General features: G+C 54.2%; 1 protein-coding gene across 1 annotated transcript; it reads right to left on the reverse strand.

The window, feature by feature from the left end:
* Positions 1-4,116: 4,116 nt before the first annotated feature.
* HAPLN4 (hyaluronan and proteoglycan link protein 4) lies at positions 4,117-11,030 on the reverse strand. Its single transcript, XM_030295963.1, is given in 7 exon segments — positions 4,117-6,623; positions 6,981-7,313; positions 8,885-9,247; positions 9,557-9,673; positions 9,914-10,032; positions 10,560-10,700; positions 11,020-11,030. Coding segments are annotated over 7 exon segments (1,476 nt in total). The 3' UTR covers positions 4,117-6,231.
* Positions 11,031-11,482: the final 452 nt, after the last annotated feature.

Consider the following 11,482-nt stretch of genomic DNA (forward strand, 5'->3'; position numbering starts at 1 on the left):
TTCCTCCTGGGAAGGAATAATCATAGCCGACAACTATGGAGTCTATACTGTGCTAAGGACTCCCACACTATCTCCTTGAATCTTCTCAACAGCCCAGTGATTTGGGAACTATTATTTCCCCATTTTACACATAACAAGACTGAGGCTCAGAGAAGAGAAAGGCACTGGTTTGAATCCACAGCCAAGACAGGAGAAAGGATTTGGTCCTTCATCTGTCTGATTCCAAACATCGCTTTTACTTTGGGGGAATGGACTGAAGCATAATTATACTCTCTCGTATGCACAGGCAGATTTAGGAAAAGATTGAGAAGTGCAAACTAGACCCTTATCCTTGACCACGGTCTTCAGTCTTCCCCGCTATAGACATTATCTCCTGCTCCACCTTATAGTTATAGAGAAAGCCCAGGGATGTACATTTGCCTTCTTGCTTTGATAATGTTTTTTTTGCTTTTAAAAATATAATAACACATCTTCAATAATTCATGTCATAAAATAATTTTCCTTTGGGGGTGGTGCTTGGGGGTGCAACTTTTTTTTAGGGGGGGGCTTGGTTTATGCTCCCTGCCCTTGGCCCCCTTAGTCCCTTGCTCGGCCTCCACCCAGCTCCCTGGTGGGAGGGGGCTATGGTCTTTTCTAAAGTGGGTGGTTTGTCTTTTAGTCCTTCCCTTTGGGATGTGCGTGTGTTTGCGTGTGCCGCGTGCGTGGCATGCGTGTGAGTGTGTGCGCGCGTGAACAGCTTCGGGTTCTGCTGGTTTTGCTGTGAGCTGCAGTGTTCTGTGGGTCTGTGGTATCTGACACTGTGGATATTAATGTACTTCTTGGACATTTTAATAAATTTTTTTAACAGTTCCACCTGCCTGTCGCCTCCTGAGACCTTTCCTCATTAATTTACTCAGCACCTACTTGCTGAGCAGGTATTATAAGCCAGGTACTGTGCTGGGTGCTGGGGAGATAATGGTGAACAAGACAGACATGCCCCCGGGAGGTGGTCAAGAAAGGCTTCCAAGAGGATGTGGATGGGATCTAACGGAGGAGTAGTGTTAACTAGATGAGGAGTGGAAAGAAAGGAAGACACTTTCAGGCAGAAGAAAGAGGCAAATATCCTCTCCCAGAAGGGACATGGGCTATTTGAGAAACAGCAAGGAATCCATAGTGGCTGGAGCAGAGTGATAGAGGTAGATCGTAGGAGGAAATGAGGTCAGAGACACAGAGGATGGACTACTCAGGGCCATATGGGCTGTAGTGAGGAGTTTAGGCTTTATCCTAAAAGCAATACTGACAAAAACCAAAAAAAAAAAAAAAAAAAAAAAAAAGAAGGCAAAACAAAAAACATAAACGAGGTCAAAAGGTAAATGCCAACTTGGAAACAAATTTTCAAATCAAAGATAAAAGACTTGTCTTAATATATAAAGAGCTCCTACAATTCAATAGGAAAAAAAGACTAATAATCCAATAGCCAAATAGGCAAAGGATGTGAATAACATGTTCACAGAAAAGGAAATACAGATGCTCTTAAACTACAACATATATTCAACAAAATAATACGCATTTTGCAGGAACATCAGGATGACCAAAGAAGAGCATTTTTAAAAATTTTGCTCAATGTTTATTTATTTTTGAGAGAGAAAGAGAGAGCAAGTGGGGAAGGGGCAGAGAGAGAGGGAGACAGAATCCGAAGCAGGCTCCAGGCTTTGAGCTGTCAGCACAGAGCCCGACGTGGGGCTTGAACTCACAAGCCATGAGATCATGACCTTAGTTGAAGTCAGACGCATAACCGCCTGACCCACCCAGGCGCCCCAAGAAGCGCATATTTAAAAAGAGAACCAAATAAATCTAACAGGAGAGGAGGCTTGCACTGATCGATGATGACAGCATACCCAACCTGAGAACGATTTATGACTTCCTCAACCACCTGCACCTAACGTCAAAGTGGAGGATGTTTGTTCGGTTTCACACATAATAAGAGAACAGCCAGTGACAAGCACCACGAGATACCGTTTCTTATTTATCAGGTTCACTATGGTAAAAAGGGATAACACACAATGCTGATTAGGATGTGTGGAAAGAGGCGAGTACATCTATTACTGGTGGGGTGTAAACTGGCCCCACCCCTAAGAAAAGGTGGAGACCACCATCGAAGCGGCAAATGTGACTCCTTGATTCAACAGCTCTTGATATCCTCTATCCTCCTCTGGTTATACTTGTGTGAGATGATGTGGGAACTTATTCACAGCAAAATAGGGGACTCTAAATGTCTGCCATTAGGAAGTGGGCTACAAAAGTGACGGTACATCCAAACAATGAATAACCTGCCAACTTTCAAAAGGATATGGGGGTGGGGGATCTTTATACGGTGATGGAAACTATCTCAAATATATATTATCAAGTCAAAGAAGAATGACTTTAAAAATATACATGCCACCAGAATGTCCATAGCAGCATTAGTCACAGTTGCCAAAAGGTGGAAAAACCCAAATGTCCATTAACTCATGAACGAGTAAACAAAATGTGGCGTACACATACCACAGAATATTATTCAGCCGTGAAAAGGAATAAGGTCTTGATTCACACTCAACACGAAGGAGCCTCAAAAATATTATGCTGAGTGAAGGAATCTGGACACAAAAGGACATATATTATATGACTCTGTTTGTATGAAACATCAAGAACAGGCAAATCTAGGGGCGCCTGGCTGGGTCATTTGGTAGAGTGTGAAACTCTTGATCTTGGAGTTAGGAGTTTGAGCCCCAGATTGGGTGTAGAGAGTACTTAACATTTTTTTTTTTAAATCAATTACAAAAATAGGCAAATCTCTGGAGATGGAAAGTTAAACAGTTGCCAGGGCAGGGGGGTAGGGAAGGGAGGAATGGGGAGTGTTTGTTTCATGACTATGGGGTTTTCTTTGGGGATGATAAAAATGTCTTGGAACTAGATAGAAATGATAGAACAGTGTGAATGTTGTGTAAATGCCATTTGTGTAAAAATAGGGGGGGGGGAATGCATATGCATATTTGTTTGAATGAACATAAAACATCTCCGGAAGGGCTCATAAAAACTTTGGAGTTCTCTGGGAAGTGAACGGAGGGCTGTACGATGGGAAGAAGTGGTTTTTCTGAATATCTGGCGTCAGAAAGGGTTCTATCCAGTTTACCAACCCTTAGCTCTCCCTTAGGTGGGAGATGCAGCAACTCCAGTAGGAGGAAGGTCCCCCTGGTCGAATTGGTTTCTTAAAATCCCAGGACTCAGTCTCACCGTCAGCCTACCTCCCTAACCATCCCTGCACCAATCAGGGTTTCCCGGGGAGGTGTGCCACCGCACTCGTTGGCTGAACTGGGAGTGGGCGGTGTCAGCCCCTTAGACTCTCATTGTATGAGTGGGGATTAGAAAATTACATATTCAAGGCAAAATAGGGAACTGGCACCGCGGAAGGGAGAAAGGAACCGCAGGGAAAAGGCGGGATGAAAGAAATCCCATGCACTCGTCCCTGGAAATACGCCTCTCACCATTCCCCCATTCAAGGAAGCTAAGGCCAGCTGGAGCCCAAGGCTGTCTCACGAAGGGGCTGGACGCTGCCTTCAGATGAGTGGCTTGAGTCTCTTGGAGGGCTGTCACATCTGGTATTGAAGGATGAGTTACACCGACCATCTCACTTCTACAGCCTAATCGGTTTTACACTTTGTTCTCTTTTCCCTCTGTCCGTATCCCAGAAACTGTCAATGTTTCTCAGGCCACGATCCCACCCCTACTCCACCTCCGCACCAGGGAAAATTTGCAACCTCTCTGCCTTCCCGATACAAGAACTCTCCATCCAGTTTTGCACACTTGGGTGCCTGGGGGACTGAGAGGAACCACTGGATTTGTCAACGAGCCAGTCGGGACAGGGCTGTGAAGGGCCAGACACGTGGGGGATGATGCAAGGAAGAGAGTGAAGGCAGAATGGGGGAGTGGAGAGGTGGGGAAAATTGAAGAGTAGAGGTGGTCCTGAGGAATGAGGGTGATGCTTCTCAAGCAAATCATCATCACACACCCCCAGCTGGGAAACGTTTTGTCCACCCAAGTACATTTATGAAGTAATTACCCATCGGCTGCCTCATTTTCTCATTCATCCAAAAAACAAAACAAAACAACCTTTTTTTTATTGAGCCCCTGCTGTATGCTTTGCACTCACTGGGACCTCAGAACAGCTCTGGTACAGAGGAGGAAACAGGCTCAGGGGGGTTGTCACTTGGTCGCAGCGGCAGGATTTGAACCCAACCCACCTGATTCCACAACTCACGGATGGGTTTCCTCAAGATGGATGTGACAATAAGGGGGTCGGGGGTTCCAGGAGGGGCCTCAGTGCTATTCCATGGAAGACCTTGGATCTGGGGGCTCCCACAGCTGGGGTGGCTTTGTTCATGGGCCATCTCTCCCGAGCTGGCTCTCAACGCTGGGGGGAGTTTGGCTGGGTTCTGACCACTTAGCACAAATTGTCCTTTAGAGCCTGTAGCTCCCTGTGGATTTTGAAGTGTAAAAAACATTCTGTCTCTCCTGGATCTCTAAGGAGTGAAACGTGGGGTAGGGGGCAGTTAGAGGAGAGAACTCAGTGAGAATGGAGATGTGGTCTCAGAGGGGAAGTGGGGAGCCCAGTGCTTGCACAGCATAAAGGGCTGGGGCTGCCAGACCTCTGGGGGTTGCAGGGGTGTCTCGTGCACAACTGTTGTCTGGGATATAGTTAGCGTGCAAACGGAGGAGTGTTCAGCAGCTCCAGAAGCCCAGCCATATCTGGAGATGCTGCCTGGGGCTGGGCCTCTCTGGTTAAGGAGCAGACATTAAATCCCGTGGGGTGCAGTTCCCACCCATGGTAAGAAGTTCCTGAGAGCTGGGAGGTTGGTTGTCATGGAGACGATGTTGCCGGTCTCTGTGGTGACAGTTTGATGGGGTGGGGCCCTGCTGACATGGGAAAGCCTAGGGGGACAGGTGTTCTGTCACCTCAAACACCAGAGTTTGGCTTCCATGGCAACCATTGTGGGGCTCAAGCAGCTTGGAGAGGGAGCTTGGATGGGGGGCAAAGAGCTGGGGTGCACCTGGGGAAAGGGCAGCCTGTTCTCATGGTGAAAACTGGAGAACTGAATGTTGGGACACTCTCAGGACAGTTCTGGGGGTAGGGGAGAGTGGTCTTCACGGCTGTTGGTAAGGATGGGGACTTCAAGAAGCAGAGTTGTAGCTCTCTGGTGTCCCGGAGGTGAGATGGGAAACGTGTGGTATCCATGGTTACAGCTGGAGGAGGGAGGCACTATCTCCATGGGTGTGACTAGGTTACAGGTAGAAGTTGGGCTGGTCGCCTTGGTAACATGGGAAGTGGGACAGCTTTCTCCACAGCTAGTGACACGGATCCTACGGATCCCTGGGCCCAGGGGATGGTCTCTTTGGTGACAGCCAGGAAAGAGGCCATCAAGTGGGAGCAGATTTGCTCCCTCCAAAGACATACCTGAGGGGTGGGGCATGGCCGCCAGTCATGCGAGCCGGCTGGGGCATGTCAATCTGTTTTTGTGGTGACAGACGAGGCTGGTCTCCCCTGAAACTGGAGGAGCGGGGCTGTTCACAGTGACCGGGGAACGTGGCCTGTTATTCTGCAAACTTCGAGGACTCGCAGTGGAAGGGGGGAAGAATGGGAATACCTAATATCCAGGTCACCATAGGGAAGAGGACAGGAGCCCTGTCTCCATGTGACCACGGGGGCGTGATCACCTGGTGAACTCTGAGGTTTCTGTTTTCTATACATGTTGAGGGGGAGGGTTAAGGGATCAGTCTTCAGTCTCCAGGGAGATGCAGACGGCCTGAGGCCAATCTCCAGATAATCCCGGGGGTCCAGCCTCCAGGAGACCGCGGGGGAGGGGGTGATTCTGTCTGTTTCCAAGTGACCTGGGGAGGCATTGCCAGTCTTCAGGAGACCTCAGCGTCTGTTGGCCTCCAGGGGTCTTCAGGGGGCATGCCCCATCTCCTGGAGAAAGTCGAAGGAGGAGGGGAAATCCACTATCCAGGAGAGGTGGGGGCTTGGTCAGTCTCCCGGGATTGGCCAGTCTATGGGGACCTCGGGGGCGCAGCCGGTGTTCAAAGACCACAGGAGGCCTGGTCAGCCTGCTACGCACCGCAGGGGGAGAGGCCAGTCTCCAGTCACGTGGTCTGTCTCCAAGAGACCGCAGAGCACTCGGCCAGCCGCCAAGCACCCCAGCCATCTGCGCCCAGGATCTAGACGCGCAGCGGGGTCCAAGCGGCGGGGTCGCGCGCGCCTCCGGCCCAGCCGCCACCGCCGGCCCAGCCCCAACCCCAGCCGCCTGGTGCGGGGTCTGGCGCGCCGGGTGCACGGTAGCAGTAGACGCCAAAGAGGCGGCGCGTGGCGTCGGGGAAGCCCAGGCTGCGCACGCCCGGCCGGCGGCCGCCGCAGCGCGCGCGCGGGTTCACGATGGGGTAGCGCGCGCTCCCGTCGGCCAGCCAGCCCGCGGTGCAGCGGTCCAGCAGCTGCAGTTTCCACGCGGCGAACAGCTGTCCCACCTTGGCCACGGCCGCGCCGCGCGCCGCGCACGCGCGCGCTGCTCCCGAGAAGGGTACAGGCCGCAGCGGCTTCAGGAAGAACACACGTCCTGCGGTGGAGTGGGGGAGAGTGGTTAAGGCCATTCCCGGGATCTGGCCTCCTAGGGTTTCAGGATGCTCCCCACCCCCTACGTGCCTGCAACCCAGGACCCCAGCCACAGGATTCAGGAACACCCCTTCCCCTGCATTCCTGGACCCGATTGGTTAGGGCAATGTTGATGCCAAGCGATGCTTGATTGCTGCGCCAGGGTAGTCCTAGGGGTGGGATATCCTGGCCTGGACCCAGGAGGGCCGGTGTGGATAGGAAGGGCGAAGGAGAGGAAACAGACGGTGGGAAAGATACAGGGAGGGGCGGGAGAGGCCCCCCTGAGGGCGGGGCTTCTTTCGTAGGGGCCAGACCTACGCACCCGGGAGGTTGGATGTAAAGCAGAAGGCGTCGTAGCGTTCCTCGGCGTTATGACGGTAGCCGTAGTTGGCGCACGCCCCGGAGGCAGCACCGCCGCCCGTCCCGGAGCTCCCGGCTCCGCCCAGGCCGCCGCAGGGCTCCCGGGGCTGGCTCACCGGGTACTGCACCGAGCCGTCGCGCAGCCAGCCTGCGTTGCACCAGTCCAGGCCGTCGCGCCAGGCCGCGTGCAGCTGCTCTGCGGATGCCAGGATGCCGTCCTGCTCACGCAGGCGCCTGCGCCTCAATGAAGGTCAGCTGTAACGGCCTCCACGGGGGTGGTAAGGGAAGACAACGCCTGGGAGGACGCATACGGTTCAGCTTGGGAATCTCAACACTCTCCTACCCACCCGACTTGTGGGGTGCTGCGTGACTCTTCAGCCTAGACCTTCCACTCCATCCCTCCACTCTGGCCTCAGACCTGAGGACACCCTTGCCAAGCTCACACTCCTAATGGTTCCCTTTGCCTTAAGTTTGGGGTTCACTTGACCTCCCTCTTAAGATACTTAGTCACGTCCACCCCCTTTACAACCGCTGGAGACTTTGCTTATGTTCTTTCCACTTTTTCCACCTGCTGAACTCCTATTCGTCCTTCAAAACCCAGCTGCCGCCACCCTCCTCCCTTCAGTCTTTAGTGCTCCTGACATTCTCTCAGCACTGGGAGCTTCCCTCTGGTCAAGCCCTGAGCCCATGAAGCTGGGGATATCTGTGTCCCGTGCTGACTCCCCCGCAGGGAGCCCCTGGAAGTATGACACTTGGCAAAGCATCTTTGATCCCCAGCATTGTCCAGGGCAGTTTCCACTGATTTCTCTTCCACCTTCAGTTCTTCTAACTTGTCCTTCACTGAACCCACAGTCAGCTCAGCTCAGCAGCATTCTGTGGTTGGTGTTTTGAGGGCAGACCTTGGAGGTGCCGATGCATCTCTCAGCAGATGAAGGGAGGAACAAACAGGGGTCAGAGAGAAGGCCTGGACCCTGACAGATGGAGGCTTGAGTCCTGCTCTATCACTCATTTGCATGTGTCCTGGGCCAAGGCTCTAACCTGAGTCAGCTGCCCAGCTGCTGGTAATATGATCTCCCTCAGAGTTTGGGGGAAAATTAAACAAGAGACTCAGAGAGCTCTTCAAGCTCATGGCACATAGAGCTTCCAATAAAGGAGAGCTGCTGCTATTATTGCTATTTGCTATTGTTGGGAGGTTCAGCAAGGGAGGGGCTCTGAAATTTCTCCTAGAATCTTCCTGGATGGACTGAGGAAGCAGAACCATGGTGGGAGGGAATTCTTCAGATAGAACGCCCACCTCGCAGCTCCACAGTCAGCCATCAGAACATCCCATCTCTCCGCCACGGGTAATTGGCTCATGGATGGACACATGACTCAAAGCTGGACCAATGAGGGACAACTCTGGGACTCTATCTAGCCCTGTTAGGAAATTAATTGCTGAGCTGAAAACCTGCCTGAGGAAAGCCCACTCAGGGAAACAGGTGAGGAAGGGATTCCTGACATGGTGTGACTGGATCTCCCTGGATCTAACTGTGCCTGGATCCTACCCCAGGATTTCCCAAAGTCCTTACTATTGACACTTTAGATGGGCTCATCCTTTGCAAGGGGGGCGGGGGGAAGGGAAGGGGGTTGACCGTCCTGTGCATTGTAGGATGTATCGGAGCATCCCTGGCCTCTACCCACTAGCTGCCATCAGCAGCCCCTTTCTAGACATTGCCAATGTGTCTGGGGAGCGAATTCACCCCAGATCAGAATCTTTACCCTACCCCTAAATTCCTTTAGGTCAACTTGATTTGGTTCCTATCCTTTGCACTATCTCCCACTCTCTTTCCTTAGAAACATGGTTCATCCTGTCCATGGGCTGGTTACCTTCGAGATCCAGCTTGACCATGCCAGTGTCATCTTCCAGCTCATTGGTGACCTCGCATTCATAGCGCCCATAATCCTGCAGCGTAACGTTTCGGAGAACCAAGGAGGCATCCCCAGGCCCATCACCCTGCAGCTCCGCACGCCCGCGGTAGCTGCCAAATGCTCTGTGCTGGGGGCCGAGCGCCACGAAGACGTCGGCAAAGGCCAGTGGGTCCACCACCTTGGTCCACTTGAGGCGGACGCCGTCGTGGTCGTGGGCGGCTGCCTCATAGTGGTAGCGGCAGGGCAAGACAATGGTGCCACCCCTGTGACTGACCACCTGCCCAGGCGCCGTCTGCACCACCACCGAGCCGGACTCACCCTCTGTGGGAGAGTCAAGCAGAGTTCAGAAGTGGTCCTAGGAAGTGGGGTGGGGAACCTGGGGAAGGGGATCCCAGGGAAGTGTTATGGGAAAAAGACCTGGGTGGAGGTCAGGAGATCCGAAGGTTAAAGGAGTTCAGGGAAGGGAACTGGAACTCAGAGGGGTAGGGGCGAGGCGGGGGGGGGGGGGGGCGGATTCCGGCTATCAGGAACAGCTCAGTGCCCTACCCCCTACATCCTCCCTGCACCCAGGCAATCACATTTGGCCATGGCTCCCGTGGGGCAAGACCCGCTTCTGCTGTCCAGACTCACCGAGCACGTGCACGACCTTCTTCCGGCCGCGCTGCGCCCCTGCGGGGGCCGTAAGCAGCAGGACTCCCCAGGCCGCGGCCCAGAGCGCGCCGGGACCGAGGGCCGCCCGAGCACACCCTGGGGCATACGGCACTCAGTCCAGCCTCCTGGACTTTGCCTGTCGGAGGACTAGCCCCGACCTTCCTTCCCCACGGCGAGGAATTCTCACATGCCCAGGTCCCCACCTCGGCCAGGGTCCCAGAGGATCTTCCAAGGAAGAGGCTGGCAGACCCTCCCAGCCTCCACCCCCTAACCCGCGCACTTCTCCCGGTACCTGACACTCTAGCTCCCACGCAAAGCGCACGCCCCTGGGCTCACCTGCCCTTAGTCCAGCGCAGGCCACCCGCCACAGCCCCTTCACCCCAACACTGGTGGCTCGGAGCTCCGCCCCCTTCTCTGGCCGGCCCAGGCCGGGATTGGGAGGGAGGGGGGAGGAGCTGGAGCAGCGGCAGCGGCAAGGTTATCCGTGCGCCAGGAGACTGCAGCAAAGCGGCAGGGTGTGGGGGCGGCGGGGGGGGGGGGGTGCGAGGGGTAGAGGAAGAGAGAGGGAGAGGCTAAGAGGGCGAGGAAAAGAAAACGAGACAGAGAAAAGCAGGGGGAGCTGGAGATAGAGAAGGAGAGGCAGAGGAGAGACCGCGAGAGGGACAGAGACACAGAAGCTAAGGAAAGATGGAGAGACAGAGACTGAAGGGGAGAGAGGAAAGGGAGCAAGAGGAGAAGAGAGAAGGGGGACCGGAGGTATGGACTCAGAGTGAAAGAAAGGGACCAGGAAGACAAAAGAGGAGGGAAAAGTAGGGAGAGGAGAGGGATATAAAAGAGGCAGAGTTCAAGGAGCAGAGATACAAGAGGGTGAGAGACGGAGGGGACGGGAGAGGTGGAGCGGGGAGAGAGAGACTGAGAGGAGAAACACTGAGGGGCGTAGATTCAGACACAGAGCGAGACAGATTCCCAGAGAGGGACCTACCGGGACCCGCGCCCGTGGCCCCACTCACCATCTTGCCCGTGCGGCCCCCGCCGAGCGGCCCCTACGCGCCGGGACTGCGCTCCCCGAACACCCAGGAAGGACTGGGCAAGTCCCTTCAGGCGGCGCAATCCCGGCGTCTGCCTGCAAGGGGAGGAGGGAGGCGGACGCGGGAGCGGGGAGGAGCTTTAAAGGGGACGCAGCGACACGCGCTCCGGGAAGAAACCAGGGGCGCAAGCCGAGGAAGGACCGCGCTGGACAGTGAGTTCAGGTCCACGTCGCCGATCCTGCTGGCTGGTCTTGGGCAGGCAGAGGAAACTCTGGGCCTCAGTTTAACTATCTCTAAAATGGAGCAGGGGGGCCTGATGGAGTCTTCCATGCAGGATGCCCAAGGTGAGCCGGGAGGGCTCAGTAACCTGCGAAAGGGGCTTGGCCTGCAGGCTTCAGTTTTCCCATTTGTCACTTGGCGGCCATCGCAGTGTCCTGGGCACCAAAAGGTTCTCACTCTGCGGAGTGGGGGGCCCCACACAACAGTCACACACTCTGCAGAGGGAACTTGCAGCAACAGGTTTCAGATCTGCCTCTGCCTCTCACCTGCTGTAGGACCTTGGAAGAGAGGCTTGGTGGTCTCTGATTCTCAGTTTCCACCTCTGGGAAACAGAGTGCTGGGTGGTTTCTTTTGGTGAAGATCCAATGGCTAGGAACACATAGGTGCCTAAGAAATGTTGGTAGGGGCAAGGAACAGGGGAGTCTGATCAAGCCCGACCCACTCTGGGCCTGAGTCACCCCCAGAACCTGGCCCTTCACCCAAGTTCAAACCAGGAATGAAAATGAACCATTGAACCTGGAATAAAACGAGCCTTTTCCTCAACCCCTTGGCTGCCTCCTCAGCCTCAGTTTCCCCAAAATATGAACCAACCCATACA

The sequence above is a fragment of the Lynx canadensis genome, chromosome A2 (genome assembly GCF_007474595.2).
Source record: "Lynx canadensis isolate LIC74 chromosome A2, mLynCan4.pri.v2, whole genome shotgun sequence".
NCBI lineage: Eukaryota > Metazoa > Chordata > Mammalia > Carnivora > Felidae > Lynx > Lynx canadensis.